Below are 27,790 nucleotides of genomic sequence, written 5' to 3' on the forward strand. Positions count from 1 at the left end.
GAAGACGGCAGCCCTGGTCAGGAGGATGAGGAGTGCCACTAACCCACCTGTGCGATGAAGACGTCGCTCTGAGCTTCCTTTGTGGTGGCGAGTTTGTGAAGCTGCTCACACGCACCGAAGAAGCTCTCAGCATCGGCGCACATCGAGACGGTCAAGAAAGAGACACTAACAGACCAACATGTTCTTTGGGGCTGTGCAGTTCCTTCCTACGCATAATTATCTTTGTTTGGTGTTGAATTCAATAAAAAGGTCAAAATGTAACATGATCCAGCGTTCTGTGAGATCCTTTACCCCCGGGTCGGGTTAACATGAAGCTTCTTAAAGCTACTACCAGGAACTTTAAAAGTTACGCTTGATGGATCAGACCCGGTTTTATTTCTGCCCGATGTAACTTTCACATCTTCGCCCTGCTGATGATCAGCACTCTTTGTTTGTGAAATATCTTCTTTGGCCAAGTATGTCATGGATACATATTTGATGATCCAGAGAACACTTTGTTTTATTAGATACACGATAACAAATCCATATATCCATATATAGAATAAAATACAGAACAGCTCACTTTTATCCTTGCATCAGCATAAAGTAAAATAAATATGACTTAATAATCCATTCCTAAGTATATGAGCGATGCACATGGATAAATAAACAACAGCCAAGACTTTAACTATGCACATATTAAACAATGTGCACTTCAAGGCACACGTTATCACAGAATAACTTCAATAACTTGTGTATGAGATAGTTAATAGTAAGTATAGTTAATATATAAACACATGACAATGCTTATATTATAAATATACTTATTTTTACATGACATAGTAAGAAAACAGAGGAAATGTCCACCAAGTACATCGGTAAGACTTATTTAGAGATTTACTTTATTTACCATGACACACATAACGCTGTTCTTATTTTACAAATCCTTCCAGTACGCACACATGTGGCATGTAAACGCACTTTGGAGGTCAAAGTGCACAGCTGAGGCAGAGGTTATCAGTTAGTTAGTTGATTGCTTAAGGGCACATTAGCAGGGACTGTAGAAGTATGACTCTCACAGCTTCGATTTGTACGGTCTTGCTTGCAGCCAATCACTACAAGCACTCCTTAATTTAATGCGACGTGTGATTGGTCCACCACCGCAGCAGCTACTACCCATACAGCGGGCTCTGAACACCGAGACGTCAGAGTAGCTAACGGTGCTAAAGGCGCTAATATCAGTGCTGACAGAGCTGACTTGGGAGGCGTTGAGCGTGACTCATGCTTGCCGCATTTCGAGGATCACGAGTGTTGGTGCGGCCAGAGTGCCGTCACACCATCAGACGCGGCCCCCTTTGATTTCTAGCTACGCGGTCTTGAGAATGCGTGGTGTATAAAAGATCTAAACGTTTCCTCGTCACGATTCCACGTCAGCTCATGTCCGCAAGATCGTCCCAGCGGAAAAGTATAACCGAGGTTTTACGCTTCCGCTCCGATGCGGTCTGGGAATGCGGTTAACAGCAGTAACCGCTGTATGATCGCTGTGCAGGGCCGCGGCAATATGCTAGCCAGTGGGACACACACACGCACACAGCATCCATTCATATGTTGGGTATCGAATAAGGTATTGGTATCGGTATCACTTTAACGGTATTGGTACAAGCGTCCTAATTTTCTAAATGACACCCAGCCCTGCCACAGAGTGATGCCTCTTTGCCGTCATTGCCAGCCGAGCCTCACAGATAGCACACTGCAGAGCTTCTCCGGCTGGCAACTCAGTATACCCTTCCTCTGAGATATGGTTGATCTTCAAGTAATGCCCCGGCCCGTGCAGAGCCACTGTATGGAGGTGTGAGAAGAGCAGTTGCAAGTCCCTTGTCAGCGTATAGTAAGACACCAGCCTCAGCTCAGTGGGGATGTCCGCTTCCTCGGAGTAATCAAAAATGGCCGCCATGTACTTGGAGAGGTCCTGGCCCCCGGCTTTGGCTCGGCCCACCTCCTCTCCGATAAGCTGGACGGCTGCGTTGGAGCTGAAGGCGTTGGACCCGAAGCAGAGCCCTCCGTCTGCCTCCTCGTCTACGCCGCCGCCATCGCCACCACCTGGAGGCTTCGGCCTATGGTTGAGGCCCGGTGAGCAGATCACCAAGATGAAGTCGCTGTCCCGGATCTGCCGGCAGTGCCAGGCCATGCTGCCCTCCTCAGCAACGCTCAAAGACTCCCAAAGGTCCAGGCACACCTGGGGAGCAAAATAAAAGAACATGGTCACAACAAAATAATCTAATAACATTTACATCATATTAAAGAAACAAAGAATTGAACAATATAGTAATTAGCTTAGTTAAGATCTGTTTCTGTAGCACAATGCATCATGAAACATCACGTCCGCTACCTGAGTGGCCATGTGCTGTTGTATGAAGGCCCCCAACTGCATGACGGCTTTGACGTGTGCGGGGCCATCGTAGCTGCTGTAGCAAATCAGAAGACGAGGAGGGGTCAGCCTCTTCCTGGTCAATGACATCACTTCCTCCTGAGTCCCGCTCTCCTGATGCTGCTTGATAACATCTGAATGGATGACAAACAGAAATCTGGTTGCTCGGTGATGACGAAGAGGAAAACACAGTCGTAAAAAGAACGGGTTTACAATTAATAACAATTATTTATTCAGTTAGCTTTCATGAGATGCAAACAGTGATTTTACACGAAGCACTTGGTTTGTCTTGGCACCTGGTTTGATGTCAAGTTTCTTCATCCAGAACTTGGGCCTCCTGGTGAGAGCAGCCAATAAGACTACAAACATGGCTACCACGGCCAGGGATAGTGGAAGAATCAGAGCCAATGAGGGAGTGACCGAGAGTGGCAGGGAGCCTCCTGAGGATGGGGGAGTTGAGATTACATGACAATTCAGTAACAGAGACATTTTGGGTAATGTGCTTATCTGATGGGACCGATCATACTCGTGTTAAAAAATAATGTTTTATATTTTTCGTTCTCTTAATATCTCCACAACAAAAAGATTTATACATCGTGAGGATCAGCAGCAACCAAAACAACCTCCCCTACCTTTTTGAATGTGCAAGACTCGAACATTGAATGTTTTCCTCACGGCATCCACTTCATTAGCTGCAATCTGTGACACGAGAAATGTTATTCCTGACGTTGGACACCTTGTAGTTTGACAAAATGATCTTAAACCTGCATTCATTGATTGATTTAGGCCACTTAGCTGGAACACAATACTGACTTTAGAATCACCTTAAGTTGAGGTGGTGAACGTATTAGCAAACAGTGAGAATTGGCGACTGCTTCTGACATTACACTTGTCATTTCATCGATAGTTAATACAAACATATTGAACAGTGCAGCTTTAACTCAAGGTCCACTTCTGGCGTCGTCAACCATATCTCATAAAAGGTGACATAATGTGAACTGGGCCATCTCCACGACACTTGAGGAAACTCCATCTACTGATGAAGTTCATCAAATGTGGTGGAAAGCTCCAGAAAAAAGTGGACCCTTGAGTTAAGATTATTTGTTTAGCAACGAGAAAGAAAGAAAGAATAAAAATGTATGAAGTAGCATAGCCCATATAAAACATATATATGACACAAGTATTTTAATATCACATGTTTAATACAAGGCCCCCTGAGGTTTTTATATAATATGCAAATAGTGTCAAGCATAGATGAAGTTATAATTCATTTTACCTCGCAGGAGTAATTGGTTCCTTCTTCGAGGTCATTCAGCTGATAGCTGTGGTGAGTTTGGTTTTTGCTGGAATTCTAAGGAAATAAAATTCATAGCAAATGATTAGGTTCAAGTGGTAATCAAATATTTCTACAACACAAATAACAGACTCAAGGTATTCATTTAAAGTTGAAACCACTGACAGGTGTGATGTCTGTGTATTTCTTCAAGCCGTTCGCGTAACACAGTGAGAAGTAGCCTCTGATGCCCAGGTTTGGGGGAGCCAGGTTAAAGGTCACAGTGATGTCACTCCCTTCCTGCTGGACCTCGATGTTTTTGGGGTACCAGTCTACAACAACCAGACCGTGAAATAATGACAGATGTAAAGGTGATCATCACAAGATGGCATTGTTGTACCAGTTTATTTGGGAACAATGAGAAACATGTTCACCCTTTTTGCACTGCTCAAGACCATTCTTCTCTGCACATGCTGCGGAACCACAATGTACACATTGTTATAGATCCAACATTGTTTTGGCAATAGTCTCAGAGCTAAAAGTTGCCTTACAGCGGGTGGAGAAGAACTTGCTGCGGTAGAACTTCTCCCACTCCTCTGGCACTGGCAGAGCCATGACGGTAACAGCATACTGGGACCCAAGGGAGAGGCCGGGGAAAGGGTCCGACTTGTACACCTGCAGAATGCAGCGGCAACCGTGACCTTGGTTTCAATTCAAACTTTTATCTGATAAGGAGAGTTATTGACACGTGCTTTATTAATGTTTTAGAACGGCATTAATGTGATAGGTCCCCTATCTTCAACTTTTAGGGCCACCCCCTGGTAGTCTATAAATCGACTAATCGGTCAATTTGGTCTCAGTCAACTAAGATTTCTTTAGTCAATTAGTCGTTTTTTATGATGTTTAGTTGTTTTCAAGGTATTCAACATGAACTCAAGTGGACGTTTGTGCCAAATTTGAAGAAATTCCCTCAAGGCGTCCCCGAGATATCATGAGCACGAGGCAGACGTTAGGCCACAGTGACCTTGACCTTTGACCTCCAAAATCGAATGAGATCATCCTTGAGTCTAAGTGGATGTTTGTGCGAAAATGTAATAAATGCCCTCCTGGGAATTTGCGTCCACAAGAATGGACGGCACGGATGGACAAACGTACGCGTGGACAGAGATGTAAAAAACGTAAGGCAACAGAAACGAAGTACCGTAGTTTCCGCACTATAAAGCGCACCGGATTATAAGGCGCACCTTCAATGAATGGGCTATTTTAGAACTGTTTTTATATATAGGGCGCACCGGATTATAAGGCGCATAGAATAGAATAGCGTCGTAAGCGTGTCTCTTGAAAGGTGCCATTTTGGGGTCTTTATACACACAAGTGGTGTTGGACTAGGAGTAAGCACAGTACCGGTGTTTACCGCGGTGCGGCTTTGTAGTTTACCAGTCGTACTGAAACATTTTGACAGAGCGCCGTGTACAACCAGTATGGATCAACCAATTAACCAATTGATCCATATATAAGGCGCTCCGGATTACAAGGCGCACTGTTGTTTTTTGAGAAAATTAAAGGCTTTTAAGTGCGCCTTATAGTGCGGAAAATACGGTAAGTGGACAGCAAACTGTTGCCTAGTAACGGGCAAATACACCGCAACAATATAACCGCAAGAAAAATCCAAGGCACTCTCTTTTAAGCATTTACAATTTCTCTATTGTAATGGCATAGTCATGTGAAACAAAACGTTTTGACTCCCTGACGTAGGCCTGCTGCTGACACGCATCCAGGTTTGTTTTTAGATCTGACATGACGGCGTCTCTACGTCTCTCCCCTGCATTCCAAATATGATAACTTCCTTAATCCAAGATGGTGACGGTAAACTCGCCGAACTCAAGGCTTCAAAACGCCGGTCCACAAACCAATGGGTGACGTCACGATGCCTACGTCCACTTCTTACATACAGTCTCCGGCTCCTACCGAAACATTTTTTGACAGCGCAACAATGTGTTTCTTTCATTGTCAAAGCTGGGATAAACTAATAATGTGTAATAATACTTGTACATAAAATACATTGAATTTCCATTATCATCACTATCACCTGTTAATATTGAGCGTGCATGTCTACCTTTTCCCTAGTTGGGATCTTATCCAATGGTGCATGACGTAGTACAGGACGTGGGACGTAAAGTCCTCCTGGACATTCTCGAAAAATAAAAAGCGATATAAATAAAAAGCCCCCTTTGTGAAATTTACAGCTTCTGGGTGTCCTTCAACAAAAAGTTGAAGGACACACAGCTGTTTCCTCTCAGCACATATTTTTACAGTTTTTAGAACGATGATGCCACTGCTATGTGCCCCAAAATATAGCATCATTCCACAATCGCCGGGTCATGATTTGTGAGTACGAAAAGATTTGTTTTTCTTTTGTAAGGCAGTGGGAAAGATTAAGGATCCACTCTGAATAGAAATATATTTATTTGAAAAGTACGGTTTTCGAAACTTTGTTTGTAGCAAGAATTTGTGTCAAAAACAACATGCCAGACGGGGCCCTACCTACCCTTTGAGCATGTGAAGCAGGGAGGGAGAGGTTTCGGTGGAAGAGAAAGAGCTGGCAGGCAACACTGGTCCCTCCCAAGGCCTGGAGGGAAACCTGAAAGCCTCGCAGGAAGGCGATCCCTGCGCAAAGTGAAATTGGCATCACAGACGTCTGCGGCAATTGAACATCCAAGTTGCAGATATATACTGATAATAATGTAAAATACGTAGGTGCGCTATATGTGCTTCAAACAGCTCAGTTCATGGTCTATTAAGCTTTTGACTTGACAGTCTGTTACACTGTCACCTGTCAAAGACCCAGTCATACACTGAATAATCAATGGAGCTGTCTCTCACACGTTGAAGCATTCTCACTGTGCGAGTCATACTTTTGTTACCTTTCAGTAATAACTCACTGTGTTTCACCTGAAATAAATCTTGTTTATGTCACCCTAATATGAGAAATTACTTCTGGTGAGGCAACTCGTCCCCGACATTATGAATGTGTTTTAAAACTGCCTAGAGCAGGGGTCTCAAACTCATTTTCACTCTGGGCCACATCAGCATCACGGTCGCCCACAAAGGGCCGGTTGTAAATGTAACTACTCGTAACATATTGGTAAATAACTCTCTGCATTTGATTATTGTTTATTCAAGTGTTAAAATATTGTACATGCAGTTATATAAATGTAAAAATATATTTAAGCACATTTCTGTTATTATAACTTAAATCCTTTTACTTTAGGGTTAAGAAACCCACATTACTCTATCAAAGATCAAACTATTAAAGAAAATAGCAAAGACAAATATCAAACACAAGTTATTACAATAACTTTGTTCAAAGCTTAAAATCCTTTCAAGGGTGCGTTTGCACAATCCCACGTGAAGTATTTCATGTGTTTTAAAGCCAGTTTAAAGTATCTTCAATGTACTCACAATCCATTTACATGTCACATGTAGGGTAACCAGCCAAAGAGCTGCTTCTATGACTGTGTGTTTAAGTATCTCATCATTTTGACTTTCTATCATCATTATGACTTTCTATCTCATAATTTCGACTATGGGGATATTTTTATTATCAAGTCTAACTTTTAATTAATTTTTTTACTTTTTTTTTTTGCTGGCAGATTCGCGGATTCACATAAAATGACGTCGCGGGCCGGATTCGGCCCGCGGGCCTTGAGTTTGAGACCCCTGGCCTAGAGACTTTAAAACCAACCGAACCACTTCATGACGTGCGTGCATGAAACTGTCTTTGTCGATCCATAACAACATACCATAGTAGCTGGGCTTCCAGGAGACAACAACGGTGTCCGATTTGGGGTCTAGCTCATTTACTAACTCGACCTTCACATCATTCGGCGCTTGGACGTAGTGCTGACAGAGTTTACGGTCTTCTCTTCCAAGCAACTCAAAACACGGCCAGGGAATGCAACCTGAGGAGCAAAAAGCAATGGATACATTCAATGTCTCAGTATATCAAAGCAAGAGTAGTCTGCAACCCTGCTAGCTGCTCGGTGAGGCTGTACTTAATTGCTACGCCCACAATCACAATGTTAACATGCTAATGTTTAAACAGGAAACATTTACCTTGTTCATTTACATTTACCTAGCGAGTTAGCATGCTAACCTTAGCTATTTAGCACCGAACACAAAGTACAGCTGAGGCTGATGGGAATGTCAGTAGTTTTGCAGACCTTATTCTTAAAATACGTAAATGGAAAAGTGAATATTTTGACCTGATTGTGGCTAGCTAGCGTAGCGTTAAACCATTCATCCTTTGAAATGTTAGAGTCTGAACCGAATTTCTTGGTAATACATCTAATAGCTGTTGAAATATTTTAGTTTGAACCAAAGTGGTGGACCGACCAACGAATGGATATTGCCACCCAGAGAGCTACACAGCTAGCTTGGCTAAAAATAATCATGAGGTTGGTTAACGTGACTCCAGTTGGACCAAATGTTGTTGATCTTTGCATAAAAATAAAATATTAGCAGCATGGTTGCCAATGCCAGCAGCAGGCGGCAACCTCAAGGTCTGAAAAGTGAAGCCGATGCATCTGCTCCTTATGATGCAGTGAAGTGTCACTTCAGGTTATGGACAAAAATGACTCTGTAGAGAACATCTCACCGCTGCCAAAATATGTTTACGCAATAAAGGATTCAGTGCATTGAAGGCTTGACAAAGCGGTGAGTTCCAGTGCAGCCCGTCGGAATCAGACTTACTTCCAAACCCTTTGATGGAGTTAAAGCCCAGAGCCCTCTTGAGATCAGCTCTGGTTATTCTGCAGTATTCACAACCAGGTCCTCCCTGCAGAGGAGAAAACAATAATTAATTCAGACTTAGCACTTTCAACTGCATTTTTTACCAATGCATATTGTATGTTGTTTGCAAATCGTGTCAGTTTCACGCCAGGTGAACAGCCTGGATGAACGAAGGTCAACACTAATGGAAACACAGCACAAAAACAGATATGCACACAGTCGTACGCCCCAAGAAAAACAGACACAATAATTGTGTTGAATTTTAACATCACCTTAATTAAACTCACATCAACACTATTCCAGGACTGAGCACATTCTTGTTCAGCTGCCAAGAGTAAGGAGGATTGGATCAGAGGCAAGATAGGAAAGAAACTCTGTTTATCCAAATGGGAAATTACGAATTCACAGCAGAAAAAAAAGAAATGAACAAAACCATATATTATGAAACATTGTTATAGATGTTATATTAGATTGATAAATAGCACTACAGGTAAGTGAAAAAATAAGACCCTTTAAGACGTGATCGGATGCCAAAAACATTAGCTGTCTTGGATCACAACAATCTCATAAACTGTGACGTCAGTGGATACACTACATCCACTGCAGCATCGGTAGGAACCGTGAATCAAGGTCTCTCCCGACTGCGGGTGGCTTGCTATCAGCTGGCTCCAGCCATCTCGGAATTCATTTAACAAAACATCTGAGAGGGACAGACACACACTGATCTGAGCTTTCGGTTTGCATTCGTCAATAAGACCTCATGATTAATAGAGGTGAAGCCTCAGGAGACCACAATCACAATGCCAGAAAACATTTACCTTGTTCATTTGCACTTACCTTGTCTATTAGCAAGCTAACATTTGCTGCTTAGCACCAATCAGATTATGGCTGAGGCTGATGGGAATGACTTGTAGTTTTGCAAACCGTATTCTTGAAATGTAGTATTGGACAAACAAAACATTTTGACCTGAGCGTAGCTAGCAAATTTAAATTATACCATTCATCCTTTGGAACATGAATGTCTGAACCAAAAAACAAAGGTTTCTGAAACATTCAGAAACAGACCCTTTGTTGTTCTAATTCACAGTATCGGGTTTCTGTTTTGGAACAAATTACATAACCTGAACTAGTTGAAACTAATTCATAGTGAAGGCATGAATTCATAAACCAAAATATGATTCAGTAATGTCAGAATGTGCGAGTCAAACTGTTTTAAGAAGGAAACCTTTCTTCTAACAGAGTAAATATTATTAAAAGTACACTCGTGCATATTGCCGACTTGCCCTGCAAGTGTAGAGACGCCATAGCATATCATTACCATACCATTGACCTTAAATAGACTGACAGGTAGAGAAGATTAAAGAGGCGACAGAGAAAGTGTGCGTGTGTGTGTGTGCGTGGTGGTTTACGCAATGGCAGTTAACCTGTCAGGCTGGGTACTAACCGTCAGCCTTTAAGTAGCCTAACTAAGTGCTTGCACGCAAGCCGACATCATTATAAACGTTCCTAGCGCGAGAGGCCCTCAACAGGCACACTCACAATGTGGGTGTTGCTCTCAATTAACAGGACACACAGGGACGAGTGTGTCTCAAGAGTTGTCTGCCAAAGTAAATCTCATCACATATCTGCGCCCTCTAAGGGGAAACAGGTTTTTTTAAATAAAACTCTTACACAGATGAATTAAATTTGATGTGCTTCCAACATCTTGTCTGATCTTTAGTAAAGGGGGAGGTTTCGTCCTTGTAGATATTAGAAAATGACAAACACAAAATTGTTTAGTATCTGAGATGCTGGGAGATACAGTATCTATAACAATTGAAGTAGAAAAAAACTTTGGAAAGCACCTTTCTTCAGTGAAAAGAGATCTTTTAGACGTGTGAGTAAGATGTAGATAACACACCAGTCCCGAGCACATTTGAGATGTTTTCTGCAGAAACGTGCTTGCAATTCGAGATTTTGTTCTTCCTAAGCTTTCTGAGGACATGTGGCAATACATTAAATATGATGCAATCCTCTTTAGTTTCCTTTACAACATAAAGTAACACCATTTGAATTGGTCAAATTTAAACCTAAATACCAAATTAAATGATAAATTAACAGATTTTTTGGGCGATCTATATAGTTCAACTTATTTTCTGACATGTTAAAAATATCCGAAGAAGCTCTATTTGGTGCGGTACTGCGGCGTCTCCCAAAGCTGCAAAAACACAATCATCTTTGATGAGCTCCTGGCTGGAGATTTATATCTTATATAGACGTATACAGCAGACTATCTGCGGAGGTCCTCAGGAGTGCTTCTTCGACTCTGTGCATCAGCATCAGCCATTTGTTATAGAGTGGTCTGCTGGGGCAGCAGCATCTCGACAGCCGACAGGAAGAGACTAAACAAACTTGTCAAGAAGGCCAACAGTGTCCTGGGGTGTCCACTGGATATGGCGGAGGTGGTGGGAGACAGGAGGATGATGGCTAAGCTCTCATCACTGATGGACAACACCTCCCACCCCATGTGGGACGCCCTGGCAGCTCTGTGCAGCCACCCTGATTCACCCCCGGTGTGTGAAGGAGAGGTACCGCAGGTCCTTCCTGCCTGCCGCTGTCAGGCTGCACAACCAGCTGTACTCCCAGTGGACCACACAACACAAAAACATCTGTGCAATATTTTAAAAAAACACCGTGCAATAAAAGAATATCCTGTCTGTATATATAATATTTTTAGTTATAGGTTTTTACTTTTATTTATTTAATATTCTTTACCGTTTTATTACTTATTTATAATACTTGTTTTAATCTTGTTTCTTTTCTTACTGTCTCTTGTTTGCACTGTCCACTGTGCTGCTGTAATCCTGTAAATGTCCCCGCTGAGGGACTAATAAAGGATTATCTTATTTTATACAACTGTCAATCTATGGATTAGAGATTGTATGCATAATCTGACCATAGAAACAATGATCTACCAGTCAAGTAGAGATGCCTCAGACATTATATAGAATTATATTCTATTATTATATTATATATAGATTTAATGTTTTGGTAAATTTGGTTCAGGGTTACTTGTGGGACAGGATTTTGTTCAAATGTATCAGTCTGCATTTCATTGTATTTTGCACGACCTAGAAAGCTTGCATAGGATTACAGTACCCGTCTTCTAGGTTAGTAGGTCTGAACCATTTTTCCCTTGGGACCCTTTATAAAGTTGTGTTGTCCTGTTCAACCAAAGAGCAATTCTTCCTCCTCAGATTTGATGGATTTTTAAAAGGTTCGGGGCATCAGGACATGAACATGTCCAGTCATCCACAAGCAAAATCAATGATTAGAAAATAAGTCAGAGAAAATGATGTTACATCATGAAAAATATTTCTTCTGCTCTCCCATTCTCGTCACTCGTGACCCTTCAGATTTCTCTCGCGGCCGCGTGGGGGGCCCTGACCCCCAGGTTAGGAACCACTGCTCTGGGTTAGAACTGAGTCGACCAAAGAGTTTGTTATTTGAATAAGTCAGGTAGAATGTTCCGATAAGTCAAATGAATAACGCTTTGAAGAACATCGAAGAAAAAGCAGATCTATATATTGTCACATAAATAGATGTTTAATAACTAGACACACTTATTTTGTCTCTTCAGGTTTCTGGATACAAAACCGCTGAGTTGGAGCGAAGACTCAATCTGAGGCTCACGTTGTTGGAATCACAATGACGTGTTAGATGAAAATGAACCATTTATGTAATATATGTACTGCGGGATGAAAGCCAGTTACAAATGAATCCCCAACGGCTGTGCAGATTCAGAAACGTCTACTTCGTCAAGATAAGAATTTCAGTTATTAAACTTTAAAGCACAAACACAACGTCCATGTTTGCTGTCTGAGCAGGAGGACAGCTCCTCCTCTGTCGACGGCAGGCCAAAGGAAGAAGAAGCAGCATGTTTTTCAAAAAGTAGTATACATCTTAGCTCAGCATTACAGAAAACTTAGTCTGCGCGTATGTCAAAGGCGTAACGCGATTATCCTGTTTACCTGCTGCACACAGTTTAGACTGCAGTCCTGGGGAGTGATGGCAGCGGCGGCGGGGACGTCATCCTGAGCCCGGAGCGGCCGACCTAGTGCAAGGAGCTGGTACAAAACAAGAGTCGTCTTCCACATGCTGCTACAGCCAGCGAGGCATGGTCCAACTGTGAGCACTGGAACCTCAAACCCCCACACACACACACACACACACACTGAGTGGACTAAGAAGCCTCACAGCCGGTGCGAAAGGTGGAATCTAAAGTCAGAGTGTCCTCGTGGTGCGGGAGAGTAAGTGACAGGAACCTGGGAGGAAGCAGAAAAGATGATGAGGGGGAGTGGTGTCTTCAGGCTATGGGCGGAGGTAAAGCGTTCTTTCTGTTAATAGTCACGCTGCCTGACTTGTTGGTTTTGTGCTGTGGCAGCAGGAGGCACGGAGTGGGTTCGGATCCCAAAAGTCTCACGGATAACAACAACGCGTTCTCACTTGACCTAAAAGTGTGAAGGAATGACAAACATCCTTTCAACGGGAGCCAAGTTCATTTTATTATGCATCGATGCTGAGACATGTTCATGAGCTGTACACATGTGAGCGTGGGGTTTGTTTTCACAGGAAACATTGCATTGGTAGTTCAAATACATGTTGGAGGGAAAACTAGTATTTCAAATACCAAGTAAAAAAAATAAATAAAAAAAAATCAATACTTTGATCAAATCCTGACAAAGCATTGATGAAATATGTAGAGTAAAATAAGAAGGACGTTAACAACAACAAGTTTGCATCTGGGATTCCAGAGGCTGGAGAGGACAGCTGTTTCACCGGATCTGAAAAACAAACAACCGCAAAATGAGGGCTGAAGCATGTCACAGAAATATACACATCTAAACATATCTGTGCCCTTCTTCAGCAGATCTAGTCACGCGGTCTTGAGTGTTTTTGATTTTATGTTTCCGAAGTTGACCTTAAATTAAACATTATTTCTTCATCAACAGGTGGTAGAAAAACCGTCTCTGTGTGTGTGTGTGTGTGTGTGTGTGTGTGTGTGTGTGTGTGTGTGTGTGTGTGTGTGTGACAGGCATCTGGGTGGGCCAGTGGTATGCCATAGCGTGCGCATGCAAGAAGAAGTTGGCAGCTCCACCACGCTGGGGAGCTTTCTGTCCTCACAGAACAATCGGAACGGACGGAGCGGTGATGTACTGCAACCACAGGGCTGTTACCCCAGTTTCCCCGATGAGAGCTTAAAAGTATACATTTCCATTCCTCTTCTTTTCCCTGACATGTGTAGATGTATTTCAGCCACATGCGTTTTTGTGAAAACATGATCTCAGAGTTTACCTCCGAGTTTGTAAGTCTGTCCTTTATCATCATTTACAAAACAAGTACAGATGCTGCCTCAGTCCACAGGGCCGAAAATCACAAAGCCTCAATCAGACTGGATACAATTAAATATAAAGCCGACTAGAGACAAAGGGAGAGTTTGGGTTCTTTGAAGTTGGGTTATATGAGGTACTACTCCATAGTCAGTGTATTACTGCCTACAGTAGTTTGGAGTTGGAGAATCAGACAGAAGTACCAGCATGGGAGCAAAGCAATGTACTACCTACACACCTAAAACCAATCAGTTTAAATATACGCTAACTTTGGAATATTTCCAACGCTTAGACAGACGGGGAACTGAAGCCGTTGTGGTTTACACAACATCACGAACAAACTAACTGCTCAAGGCAGCGGTAGACCAGCGGCTCTCGTGTCCCACGAGGTAAACTTACTGTTGTTTTTAATGGAGTCTTGTGGCATGAAAGAGAGCATGCTGATTCAGTTTAAGTGTACACTCTAATACGAATATTTCTACCATTTTATCTTGCCGACGGGGAACTGATGCCGTTATCGATGCTCTCTTTAAGACTCCTTTGACATTTTCACCTCGCAGAACACAGGGGTTGTTGTTCTACCAAGCGGTTGGTTTGTTTGTGTTGCTGTGTGAAGCACAGCGGCTTCAGTTCCCCATCTTACAGGGCTGGTAGACCGGCGATAACATTGTAAACGTAACGTACACTTTCACTGATATAGATTCATCTAGGTGTCTAAAATACGTCTACAGCAGTACCATTGCTTTGCTTGTCTGTTTCTCCACCTACTGCAGGTAATACTCCGACTGTGGATAAGCACCTCAAACCTCAAACAACCACACTTCCAATTGCTTCTGGTTATGCTAATGATCAAATCTGACAAACGTGCACATCATCAGGTTAAAGATTTGTGCAGCTAACAGAGACCAACCTCAACAGGTTTTGTTCTTTTAAATGAGTTCTGGATAGTTTAATAAAGTGAAGACAGGAGGGTTCGTCACAGTCAACATTGTGATTGGTAACAGTTTCTAAATCCTCGCCATTTAAGTTCAACGCAAAATCAAAAAAACCAACCCTCATTTAGAGACCCTCATTTAGAGACCCTCATTTAGAGACCCACATTTAGAGACCCTCATTTAGAGACCCTCATTTAGAGACCCTCACCGTATATTTGTCCCATTTCTTCTCTGGATCGTATGGCTCCCAGCGACTAGCGGGGAAGATGTGCTTGTTCTTCTCATACCAGCTCCTCAGCACCACTTTACCTGCATGAGACTTGAGGCAAAATAATAAGACTGGATTAGCTCTCTAAACGCAGAAACCCCCAAAAAAAAGAATCCACTCCTCAAGTTGAGACGTATGAACTGACCTACTGACATAAGATGACAAAGAAAACATAGTTGAGCTTCATAGTCGTGTGAGTAGCTCCACCGTGAATATGGGCAGCAGAGGACTGTTTAGCAGGAACGTTACATTGACAAAAATATCAATCTAACAGGTGCAGCAGTCGATCGTGAAATGTATAAAAAGAAAACAGCCAAATTCCTAAACAGATTTCCAGACATTCATCCAGCAATAAATAAAGCAGAGATATTGTAAGCCACTCACGCATTTAAGCCTTAAAAAGAACAGAAAGAAAACAGTGGTCTTGGTAATTGTTAGGGTTTCAGTGTTGGCCGTGGTTACACTCCTCTTTTTAATGCTTCTTTTGTGATCAGATGTGCCACCTCGACACGAGGCCTGGCCGATCAGATCGATCTGATCTCGGAGCGTACAGACTCGACAGTTAATGGTGATCGGACGACACGGGTCGCATTGAAAGTGTAACAACGGCCTTTGACCGATACGTAGATGTTCTGTTGACCATCTTTAGTTCCTTCGGACATCAAGGTTGGTTCAGTGGTTCAGATCGACCAAAGAATTCTGTTCATTTCTTCTCACAATCTCTTGTTTTTGCTGTAAAATAAAATCGTCACCTCGTCTTTCTCAACGGTGGCGTCGTTCACCAGTCGAATGTCATCGTGGACGTCAAAGCTGAAGAGGGGACCTGTGGGAGGATATACAGCTCAACTTCATGGTGTTCCATATATAGTACGGAGCAAATACTCATGGTGCAATGTTTGGTGTTCTTTAAAAGTGTAACAAAAACAAATCACAGTTTAGTAAGAGAATGGGGCTGAAAGATGTTGTTCACTTACCAGATTTGCCTCTGGCTTTGGTTACAATGAAGTCGTAGAAACTGTGGTGCTGAATGAGAAACAGACAAAGACAAATTAAACTCTTTCTCTACACTAGAACATCCTCAAATATTTGGAATAAAAAACAGCAACGTCCACACAGAGCATGTCTTGAGGTATGTCGCCCTCCAATTTGCAAATGCTCCGTTTCAAGATGTTTTGGCTTTACTTTGGGGGAGCTGTCATGCTAGAGTCTATGAGAAACCCGCAGTCCAGAGTAGAAGAGTAATATAATGGATGTCACTCGTTTGAACAGTTCTTCATTAACAGGAATGTAGCACGACAGTAAAGTGAAAGCAGTGCTTTGTTGATTTGATTCTATTTTGCTTCTAGGAGATGAACTGTGAAAGGGGGCCAGTCTCACTGTCTGCAATAATCCAACTGGCTGTCTGTCGAGGGAACCACAGCGATGCTAGGTTCCTGGGTTTCCCTCCAAAGATACGTCATCTCTGCAGCACTTCATGTGGAAGTGGAATCTAAATATCTTGTCCCTAAAATCAATGAATAATCGAGAGAGTAAATGTGATCTGAATATGGATCAAAATAACTGTGATAATCATGTTGGTCTCCTGACTGAGAAGACAGTTTGCATCATGAATAACTCGAGAGGAGCCTTGCTGGTTAGGAGGGCTATAAGTAACAATGATGGTGAATTATAAATTATTTTTAATGAATGAATTATTTGTTTTTGAAGGTTTTTGATGTTTATTTTCAGTTTGTCCAGTAGAGGCATGGGCTGGATGAGAAGGAAGGGGACATTGGGTCTTTGTTCATACTGTTGCTCTTTGACATCCTTTCAGTTCAACCTTCTTCGAGAATAATAAAAACATTTAGAGAAATAAACACTGAAGGTGTCCTATAAGCTGCAGCACCAGAACGCCAGACCAACCGAATCAAAACAAAGTCAAGCAGCAGCTGAGCCGTCGGAGCTTACATGTGGGATGATCAGATCCTCTTTGATGTACATCAGCTGCTCCACTCCTGCAGACCTGCACAAAGAAGAGATGAAGTCAAATGAATTCACACATTAATGTAGAATAAATGTGAAACGACATTTCCCCGGGTTTAAAGCCTCTGTGTGTGGGGCTGGAAGGTTATCAGAGACGTCGCTGTGGCAGACGACAGAGCTTGATGTCATCATTGCAGTGGGAGAAGGGAGACACAGTGTGTGTGTGTGTAGCTGAGTGAGTTCTGGCATGTGTGTCTATGTCTCTCTGTTATATGAGTTGGTTTGGTTTCAAATAAGAGTTTCAACTGCATCTGGAGGTTCTGAAGGACTGGGGTGATGCGGTCTCTGGTGGAGTGGGAGAGCAGACGGCCTGCTGAGTTCTGGATGTATTGTAGTTTGTTGATGATGTTGGTGGATGAGCCGTACAGGATGCTGTTGCAATATAATAGTTAATATAATACGGTACGAACCATCTACATGCTTCCACTAGCTCAGATTATGGAAAACAACAAAGTGTCTTGTCATAATTATGCAGACGACACACAAATCTACAAAACTATATCACCAGAGGACTATAATCCCATACAAGGGCTTTCAAGGATATTATTCAATTTCCTGCATTTCTGCATTTTACTACTGTACGTTACTTCTTACACTGCTTTTTAGTGTTTCAATGAATGTTCTTAATTGTTTTTAAATCTCCTTTTCTTTTGCCTTATGTTTTGATGCTTTTAATGGTTTTATGTGAAGCACTTTGAATTGCCTTGTTGTTGAAATGTGCTCTACAAATAAACTTGCCTTACGACATTTGATGTTTCCTCTCCTGCAACTATTCACTGATGTTGTTTTGACCGCGTGTGTTTGGTTGAGACTACTTTTCGTCCTCTCACCTGAGCTCGCTGAAGTCCTTTCTGAGGACCTCCAGCGCCCTCTGCAGGAAGTTCTGGATGGTATTTCCCTTCTTCATCTGCGGGCGAAAAATACACACAAAGACATCATGAAGACTCAAAGAGAGTAAACACGATGTTAAGTGTACAGTGTGACCATGGGAACGGTGGGGAAAGTGGGCTGCTATCTGCCCGTACATGTCCCCGTTATCAATTCTCTTCACAGGGTTCACATCAGCTTCTGTGGCCTTTTACGAACTGAACAGTGAACCGGTGCTGCGGCCCGACGTGCTTTACCTTGACAGTCTTACGATGTCCAGAGCCGTCCCAGTAGCTGAACGTGATCTCAATCTCCTCACCTGGAGACACAGAAACGTTATTTGGGACTGAGAGCGTGCATGTTTGTGCGTGTAAAGCGGGGAAACGACAGAAAAAGGGAGGAATTCTTCACAGCTGACACGTTTGACCACAACGAGACACGCTGTGCACGGAATGTCTGCTTGTGATTAGAGTTACACTCGACTCACTCTTAATCTTCTCCTGCTTGAGCTCCCACTCCTGCCTGAGCTCCTCTCTGAGACGATTCTCCTCCTCCTGAACACAGAAAGCAGACAAAAACACAAGAAGTGAAAATGTAACCTGTTTTTTTTTAGAGGAGGGCCATGTTGCATTCACAAAACATTAGAGAGAGGATACGTGACAAATGAGCATGTCAACAGTTTAAGAGTGTAAACTTTACCGCTGTGTGAACGAGATGAAAAGACTCACTGAGGGTACGGCTTTAGGATGCTCCATACATACTATAGAGGCCGATCAGATCACACAACACCTTTGAATTGAAACGTTTACAATACTCGTTCGCTTGCTTTCTCGCCAGTAGGCTCGGGTGGCATTACGTACTCCAGGGTGTTTAGATACAGTCATAAATAAACAACGCTGACCTTTCTATGATGCCGTATTGATGAACTGTAGTGCACCGCCAGAGGTCGGTCTCTGCGATGTCACAGGCAGCTGAGCTCAGACAGATGGCAGCGTTTGGGTTTAGTAGAACAAGAATAAGAACAGTAGAGTGAGCCTGTATTTAACCCCAAAAGTCCTGATCGGAGCACCCGTAGAAAGGTTTTGTCAATCCAAGCTTTTTGTTGAAATGAGAGCCAAGTAGGATGGTTTCCCTCTAAAAATAAATAAATAAATGCATTTAAAAAATGAAGCAGAAGATTAATTCCCATTCGCCTCACCTCTCTGTCTCGATCGGGAAGGAAACTTGTGTCCACGTCTGGGTTTTTGCCCAGATACTTCTTCCTAGCTGGAGAGTCTGAGAGACAAACGTGTTATATCTTCTTTAATCCGTGCAAAACCAAAGTGTAAATACGACCAGATGATATTTTTGTTATTTTACAATAAATAAGCAACAAAATGGCTAAACTATATATATATATAATAAATATATATTGAGAAAGCAACTAATTCTGCAACATAGGCATGTTTTTTTAGAAGGAACAAATCATCAAATCTGACATTAAAAGCTCGGCTTGGAAATCTTCAAAAACAGTGATGTCATATTTGCTGATAATCTCATTACATTCCGACAGCAATCAATAAATCAATCGCTCTGAGAAAATAATCTAGAGGCCGTCGAAGGACTTTAATAAGCCTGAAATGATTTAAATGGAAAATCACACAAGACACAAATCAAATGAGAAAAGCTTGAGCGAGGTACAGCACACAGCCGATCCTCTGCGTGTGTTTCCTGATCACTACGACGCAAACACTCACAGTCCAGCTCTTCGTCTTCGTTCTCCTCCTCCTCCTCCTCTTCGCCCTCGTCCTCCGGGTTGAACGATAAACTGGCTATCTTCCTCTTCTGTTCCTCCTTTCGCTTCTTCTCCTTCTGCTTCTCCAGCTTGCTGCACACAGAAAGGCGTGAGTGATGAACAACCACAATAGAAAGGTAGACGTACCACAAAAAAAAAAAAAAAAAAGATGATGGCCAAACAGTCCTCATTTCAAACGGTGCTTTCACGAATCTGGATCCTAAATTCAGAGCGTTATTTATCCCCCTTCCTGACAAACCAGACATGGCCACTTCCTTCACTGCAGCTCTAAAAGCTGCCACAGCCTCTGAGAGACGGGGAAGTCGGCCCGAGGACGACCGCCTTCCACAAGGAGTGGATTTGAGGACCGCCTGTTACAAATCGGGAATTGACAACATCTAGCTCGTGAGGTTACGATTATGAAGTCTCATGCAACTTGGAAACAAAAGAAGTTGCGAAGAAAATCATCCTCGACCACATAACTGCTTATTAACACGAGAAGCAGAACGATCTGTAGAAAGGACTCGACAGTCTACGAAACCAACTGCGTCCGTTTTACACAGTAAGAAACATTGACCTGTTATAGAACCTCTCTCTCCAGCTCTCTTTCGTCACCCTATGTTTTACAATATTACGTCAGCTCCCGACTTTTCAACTCTGCCTTCCAGAACAATAATATCGACACTTTACATTTCCACTGTGGTCAGACGACACGGCGCACTAAATAGTTCTGATAGAGTCTACCCCGACCATAATAAAGTTCAGCTTTTAGAGGTTCTCCACCAGATGTCGGCACCAGGCTGCTCCAAATTCAGCCACAAGGGCATTCGTGAGGTCCAACCGTGACGTGATGTAAAGCCTTTGATTTGAATTAATAAGGCCCGGCTCACAGCGGGCGCCCCGGTTCATCCTGAAGTTGTCGGACGCTGCTGAGGTCAGCGCTATGTGCAGGCCGGTCTAGTTTCTCCACACAGAACCACCCTGGGTTTGGAACCACTGCTTGAAAATATGGTTGTATGCTGTAGCATTAAATGTAAGTTTTGTTTGTCTCAACATGGGCTGTATTTTCAAATGTTTTTGCTTATGAAGGACCAAGGGGGACGACATATTTTGAAATTGGTCCAGTATTGAGCGAAAGCGCCGAGACGACGGCAGTCGCTATATACTGTAAGTTGCAATGTAATGTAATTTACGTCCACTAAAGGTGCTTGTGTTTTGCCACTGACAGGCTCATACTGTTATTATAAGTGTCTGACAACATCATGGAAAGGGGCTCGCTACAGGAAAAGCCTCGATCTGAAATCTGGTGAGGTCACGTGTTGACGGAAGACAGGGGCGGGAACGCGAGTGCCGGCTGGAGCCGAGCTTGTTGTGTTGGGAGTACAGAAAGCACAGCTCAGTGTTATCTAAAAGCAACCCCCCCCCCCCCCCCCCGAGGAGGAACGCTGTAAAGACTGGGACCTGTTGCTCCCTGATATTCAGCTTTCACAACGAGACGTCTCCTTGAGCGGGACTTGGACACACTAACAAACAGACTCATGGCTCATGCCATAGGTATAGAAAATAGTATTTCTCTGTCGGGTTCTTTCCATTATGTTGTCAGACACTAACAATAACAGTCCGAGTATATCAGCGGCCACAACAAGCATTTTTAGTGAACGTAACGTTACACCGACGCTCTCACAGGTGCCGGCTACAGCCTGCTCCCCAAAAACTTGACCTATTTCAAACAGTTGTTGTCCCCAATAGTCCCTTCGACACAAACACATTGGAAGAATAGGGTTGAAAAGGTTGAACAATAACAAAGTTACTCTTCGCTTAAAGGGGCCTTGCTCAAACCATGAAAAAACAAGTACACAAAAGCACAGCCCTGTCCACATAGTTTGAGCTAAATGTTAAATATCTGATTAGGATACAATCTGCAGGATTTGTGCTTTGGTGCTATTGTTTGGTCAGATATATTTTTTAACTGCTGGGAGCAGCAATCAATAGTTTGTCTCTTGCTACAATGCATCGACTTCATGTGCACCATTTGTTTTGAACCGGTGCAGAGCCTCGTGCTCTACATCACCAACCAAAAGCTTCTGGGCTCACAGCGAGCCAACTCACAGCTGGAGCTCCTTGGACTGCTCCTTCTTGGCCAGCTGTTTCTCCCTCTCCTTCACCAGCGCCTCCTGCTTGGCCTTCATATCATTCAGCGTCACCAGACCTGACGGAGGCACACAAACAAGTCAAACATCCTTTTTGGGTCACGTTGTCGGCCGGTCAAGGTGTGACAGAATGTAGTGCAACTTCAATACATTAATAACACAAATATAAATACATCTGTATGTGACTGTACATCTCAAAATGTAAAGGGTTCACGTGACGTCCAACAGCAACAGACTCGTACCAACTGTGCTGGACTTCAGCTCTGCCTCCACAGCATCGTAGTGAGCTGAGAACTTCTTGTCGATGTTGGACTTGACCATGTTGTCCTGTGAGGGGACAGACACACAGCAGAGAGCAGGAGGTGGGTTAAGGTTGTCCTGCCACTTCTCTAAAGCAGTACAAGTGACAGCAGGGTGCCTATGGGAGACTGTACGGTAATAATATATGAGCTTTACTTCACATTATCATCAACTGGACTCAAACGTTACGTATGAGTTTGAAAACACAGCCACGGCTCTCCTTCACTGACGCAGCTCTCTGGCCCCTTCAGGGGTCTCCATGCTATACCTAGCTAATTGTTTTGACAAACAGTCATGAGGCTGATTTATGAGGTATTTTAATAAACATGTTATAACTTAGGGTAAAAGGCTAAGTGGCAAACCTCTGCAATCTTCTGCTTCAGCTGTTCAAGCTGCTCTCTTTCTTTTTCTCGCTTTTTCATCAGCTGCATGGCTCTCCCAGCCTCGCTGGCAGCTCCTTTGTACTGCGCCATGTTGCTTTCTTTGCTCTCGACGCTCGCTTGTATGAAAGTTTAATCCACAATAAACAAAGAGAGACGTTAAATTCTGAAATAAAACAGATTGTTTTTCTCCAGAACTGTGACGGCAGATGCAGACCTCCCCGGCACACCACAACAAGAAAAATGGCGGCGACAGAGTGCATGCTGGGTAGTTAAGGGGTAATTATATATGATGCCTTCATGTACCTCAGGAAACCTCGGAATTGTGCCGCCCCACAGCAACAGGCAAATGTATTTATGTAAAATTGAGAGAGACGAATAAAGATATGTATATTGGATTGTTCAAATCACCAATGAAATATGCAACAGAAATATAGAAACAGAAAAAAGACAGAATAAAACTTAGAAGTCTTCCAACTAACTTTTATTTTCCTCATTGAAGATTGATTTATTAAATGATAAATTAAAAAAAACATTTTATACAAATTAATTTAAATGTTTTGCTTGATAAACGAAGACCAGAATTATACATTTCTGATAAATTTTCTGCTGATTAGCTAAAAAACTAAAAAGCAGTCATTGATTGATTAAATCAACTTTATCATAATAATAATCATAATAATACAAATTATTTGTAAGAATTGGCTTTATATAGAAAACATTTCAAATGGCATTCACATTATGCAGAACTATGCCAATTAAAAATCACAATAAAAGACACAATCATTTCTCTCACTCACTCACTCACTCACTCACTCACTCACTCGATATCACTCGTCATGTCTCACATTCATACAGTCTCTTTGTCTCTCACTTGATGCCAGTCCCTGTTCGACAGTGAAATGGTGATTTGACTGCAGCAGAGAGCGAGAGACGTACAGAAGGGAGCGATGAAAGCATTCACAGCACACATACACAGGGACCGTAGGCATGGACGGAAGGTGTTGCTCAGCTGTAGGCAAGGCACCACAAACCTAGAGCGAGAGAGGGGGAGAATTATTCAAAGGAATCTGTCAGGACATACAGAGGAGTTAAGACACACAGATTTATTACTCATTATTTTGAAGGAGTGTAAATTATAGTGAGGCCCTTGTCGCCTAAGGTCAGGTAGGGAGCAGCGAGCGTATGTAGCATGCATAAGTTAATTCATTTGACTGTAGGTCACAAATCCCTGACCAGGTAATGCTTCTGGTGCAAAACATGCATTGTCATTGTTAACCCATGACTCGATTTCTGCTGGTTGCTGAGCAAACCTCACGGTGATAACAAGACTCCATCTTCAACCAACGTTTGTAGAGATTCAACAAACGAGATATAATGTGTCAACTCGTGAGCTTTAGAGGTGCTGGTAGGTGGCTTTTGTTACCTTTGGACAAAGCCAGGGTAGCTGGTTTGAGCCTTTGTGCTAAGCTAGTCTAATCACCTGTTGGCTGTAGCTTCATATTACTATTACTATAATATCTGAGAGTGGTATCAATCTTCTCATATGATTCTCGGCAAGATGGTCAATTAACATGATTTCCAAAATGCTCAACTGTTTTAACAGCAGGAACATTCAGACACATTAAAGAAATACTATAATTTACACAGTTTTGAAAGAAAATGCTGCATTAGATTTGTCAGGGAACCAGATGAATCTGAAAGCTTTGTTTTCTCTGTTAGATGCAGCTGGTCCTCTTCCGCTTTACAAAAATTCCAGCGGCCTTAGACGTGCTGAGCCAATCACAATCGTTTATCTGATATTGTGGCGTGTTTAAACAAAGACTGTAAATAAGAGTGCAGATTACAAACTCATAAAACACCATCTGATCTTGGCACACTGTACTGTGATTGGCCATCTACACAGACAGACATGGCCGCTGGTTTCTTGCTAGTCTCCCATTGACAACACCCCTTGGAAAATAAACTGGGATGTTCCAAACTAGTTCACATTGGCAATTTGGTCTAGTGATGTCAGGCTCACATTGACGTAAAATTACTTCCATTTATGTTGATTTCTTGTGGCTGGATGACTGTGAAAAACTTGAGTTGTGCTTCAGGAAAGGAATCGTATTTGTAGCAGATTTTATTTGCCAGGCCTGGGAGAGAAGGCAGAATGTTTTGTTCAAGACCAAGCTGTGTAGTAACCTGTCATTTTGTAGTTGAATGAAACTTAATGGAATGTGTGTCCACTGCAGCTGTATTTTTGATGTCTTAGAAACCCACGAGGGTTGGGCACATTATGTGCATGACATGGAAAGAAAGATATCAATCATTTAAAAAAAATGAAATCAAAATGGAAAACTGTGCTTTTTTTCGTGGTTGACTAAATTAAGATTATTTGGCTAAAATACTTCCGTGGTGGAATGTAAGCCGTTAGTTTACCAACAAGCTAAATGTTACATTGCATTTGTAGTTGAGTTCAAATGAGCAGCTGATTATCATTCATGTTAATGTAATGTAAGGATTGCATTGTGCGTTTTTACTGCATCAGCATACCAGACGTGTAGACAGGCGAGAATGGCCAGGAAAATACCACATAGGAGAGCGAAGGGCACGGCAAGCAGCAAGGAGAGGCAGCGGTATGTCCAGATACGAGTTGTCTCGAAGCCAGCAACACTGTAAAGCCACACTTTGTCTATGCTGTGAGGTGTGGCCGGCTCCGCCAGCACATCACTGACCTCCACCTACAGACAAGGGACGAGAGAGTGTCGAGTCAAGTCAGTTTATTTATAGAGCAAGTGTTGACTGAAGTTCTTCTTGGCACAAGATATTTTAACGTTTTGCTCTACGTCAATATATATTATCCTTCTAGTTCATTTTGAAGATTTTTGTTGACGACCGTGGTGGAGTTTGTTTATTGCCCTAAGTTAGCTTTTTTACATTCACGCTTCAAAAATCATAAAAGTGGTCTTCATTTGTGAAGATTATCTTGCTGAACTGCAATAATTTCCAGGACAGAGGCCCAAGGAGTTTGCCTACACAACTAGTGAAATCTATGCAACCGGGGATTAAGACCTCTATCTTAAAATGTTGGCCATTGACATCTTCAAGACAACTTAGAAGTGACTGAACATCATGTGTTTTGCTTGGTTTTAAGGGAAAATAAAGCAGCTTGTCATGAACTTAGCAACAATAAGGGATGGTATATTTTCTAAAAAGAGACTCCAGTCAAAGCAGATACAATCAAAATAAAATAGGGCCTAAAATGGAACCCTGGGGTACACCCAACACGTCCCCATACCTAGACGACAGACTACGTCGTTTGCCGATGACTCACAAAGCAACATAGATGTGACATTAACATTGTGAAATTCTGTTTTTAAACACCTGCTTGTCATTGTGAAATGGAGCTACTGGGTTACATTTAGGGGAAAGATCGTGGTTTGTGACCTAGTTATCACGTTACATGACGCAGTACATGACATGGTTACGTACTAAAGTAGTTACATACGTACTAACGTAGCTACATACGTACGAACATAGTTACATTCGTACTAATGTAGTTACATACGTACTAATGTAGTAACATAGTACACAACTTAAAATAATTACGACGGCCACCAGAGCTCGCCACCTAACAAAAAAACGTAAATACGAGTTGTAGTAAGCTTCTTGCAGAAACGTCCTATACCTTGTGGACGTTATTTTCGTTGAGACTACACCACACGTGAAAGCAGCAGAGGGGGATGAGAAGTTATTATTTGATATATTATTATACATCAAACCGACTGCTAACACTGCTCTGGAATACAAAATAGAGAGAGGGTGGAAAAGGGGGAAGCGAACCTTTAGGTGCTGGTTGATGCCATATGGGTCCCTGTTGACAGGAAATGTTGGCGTGGGCCTGGGCATGGGCGTGGCAGGGGCCGTGGGAGGGGTCAGAGGTTCAGGCGCTGGGGATGGGGCTTTGGACGCAAACTCCGGGGGAGGAGGAGGCGTGTTTATCTGTTCTTCATCGCTGTCATCATCAATCTTACACTCCACCAGGCAGTCGTCGCTCACCATCATCATCCTCCTCGCCCGAGGGAAGAGAGAGGCACACGTTTGTTTTCACACGAAGATAGATGGAGGTACAGAGAATTAGACACATGGGCAAACCTGCAGTCGCCCTCTCCTGGTCTCGTCTGACATTGACATACACACATTCATACCGCAGACCAATGCACATGCACACACACACACATACACAAATACACTCCTGCAGCAGGCATGTAGCGTGTCACAGCGAGCCGAGCGCTGCCACCTGTTCTTTAGCCCCCCAAAAAAGAAGCCATACCAAAGTCTGTAAATAGCTGCTGGTCGTTTTAAAAGCTGAATTGTGTTATTTTTATCTTAAGACATGGTTCAAAGTCTTTTACAGCTTGCATGAAAGACTTTTAATCAAATCGCATGTATCAGATTTTATACAAAATGTGCATGAACCGAAAGTGTAAAACTGTATTTGCAACTCATACCCTCATCGCAGCAGACCTACAACAGGGTCGGCAGCAGTATAAATGATGAATCTTGTGTCTGACTTACCTTTCTCAAAGTGCTATCTTAATCCTGTATCAGTGACAGAGGCCTGCGGCCAGAGGGGAGCCCTGCAGAGAGTGCTAATCTGAAATGTCAATGAGATCAGTTCAACCGCTTAATCACAAATGTCCCTCAGAGCTGAGCTGGCTCATGAGAGCTCATACAGAGGCACAGACACACACACACACACACACACACACACACACACACACACACACACACACACACACACACACACACACCAGAAGTGCTAATGTGTTTCAGTGCTTCTTATTCCGTGTGTGTGTATGTGTGTGTGTGTGTGTGTGGGTGGAAGGGGTTATTTTAGGAGGAGCGGTTGGGCCCGGAAAGATCGCCTTACAGCACTCGGGTGCCATCGTACACAGAAATTTAAAACAATCAACACACACTCCAACAATACAGGAAACAAGTGTAAATTCAGACTCAGATTTATCCAGCCGTACTTCTTTTGTGTGTGTATGCTAGCTAACACTGCATGCTGCTCTAAAGTACTGACTTACTCCATAACAGTCAAGATGTGAAATTACCTCTTGGTTCAAATCTATGTTTTATATTGTTGGACCGTGTTTTTATTGATTAACAGGTAGGTCACTTGGAAGTATATTTATTTCAATATTTGCTTTTTTTCTGAAAATAATCGATCTCCTTGCACAGTTACAGTGCAGCTTTGTCTCGG

At 42.6% G+C, this 27,790-nt stretch overlaps 3 protein-coding genes across 4 annotated transcripts; all 3 read right to left on the reverse strand.

The window, feature by feature from the left end:
* Positions 1 to 481: 481 nt before the first annotated feature.
* On the reverse strand, positions 482 to 12,840 carry LOC142954437 (interleukin-17 receptor D). The gene is made up of 12 exons (XM_076095448.1): positions 12,482 to 12,840; positions 8,433 to 8,517; positions 7,484 to 7,642; positions 6,229 to 6,347; positions 4,232 to 4,355; positions 4,115 to 4,153; positions 3,867 to 4,012; positions 3,684 to 3,758; positions 3,040 to 3,106; positions 2,704 to 2,847; positions 2,369 to 2,541; positions 482 to 2,215 (listed from the first exon to the last, which is right to left on the reverse strand). Exons 1-12 carry the CDS (start codon positions 12,605 to 12,607, stop codon positions 1,655 to 1,657), a joined length of 1,818 nt encoding a protein of 605 aa, XP_075951563.1. The 5' UTR covers positions 12,608 to 12,840; the 3' UTR covers positions 482 to 1,654.
* A 150-nt stretch (positions 12,841 to 12,990) lies between these two features.
* Positions 12,991 to 22,796, reverse strand: fam50a (family with sequence similarity 50 member A). Of its 2 annotated transcripts, XM_076095445.1 has the most exons (13): positions 22,519 to 22,792; positions 22,099 to 22,183; positions 21,816 to 21,915; positions 19,669 to 19,799; positions 19,131 to 19,207; positions 18,420 to 18,486; positions 18,190 to 18,251; positions 17,896 to 17,972; positions 16,991 to 17,045; positions 16,018 to 16,066; positions 15,796 to 15,866; positions 14,984 to 15,094; positions 12,991 to 13,294 (listed from the first exon to the last, which is right to left on the reverse strand). In XM_076095445.1, the coding sequence occupies exons 1-13, from the start codon at positions 22,627 to 22,629 to the stop codon at positions 13,286 to 13,288; spliced, it is 1,005 nt and encodes a 334-aa protein (XP_075951560.1). In that variant the 5' UTR covers positions 22,630 to 22,792; the 3' UTR covers positions 12,991 to 13,285. The 2 variants fall into 2 exon arrangements, with proteins under 2 accessions (XP_075951560.1, XP_075951561.1); XM_076095446.1 differs by lacking the exons at positions 12,991 to 13,294; positions 14,984 to 15,094; positions 15,796 to 15,866; positions 16,018 to 16,066; positions 16,991 to 17,045 and adding an exon at positions 17,082 to 17,437 and having other exon boundaries at positions 22,519 to 22,796.
* Positions 22,797 to 23,386: 590 nt separating this feature from the next.
* On the reverse strand, positions 23,387 to 26,589 carry cav4b (caveolin 4b). Its single transcript, XM_076095396.1, has 3 exons — positions 26,365 to 26,589; positions 25,075 to 25,262; positions 23,387 to 23,570 (listed from the first exon to the last, which is right to left on the reverse strand). The coding sequence occupies exons 1-3, from the start codon at positions 26,587 to 26,589 to the stop codon at positions 23,387 to 23,389; spliced, it is 597 nt and encodes a 198-aa protein (XP_075951511.1).
* Between the last annotated feature and the right edge of the window lie 1,201 nt (positions 26,590 to 27,790).

This window comes from Anarhichas minor, unplaced genomic scaffold (assembly GCF_050575085.1).
Source record: "Anarhichas minor isolate MPS153535 unplaced genomic scaffold, ASM5057508v1 ptg000020l, whole genome shotgun sequence".
Taxonomy (NCBI): domain Eukaryota; kingdom Metazoa; phylum Chordata; class Actinopteri; order Perciformes; family Anarhichadidae; genus Anarhichas; species Anarhichas minor.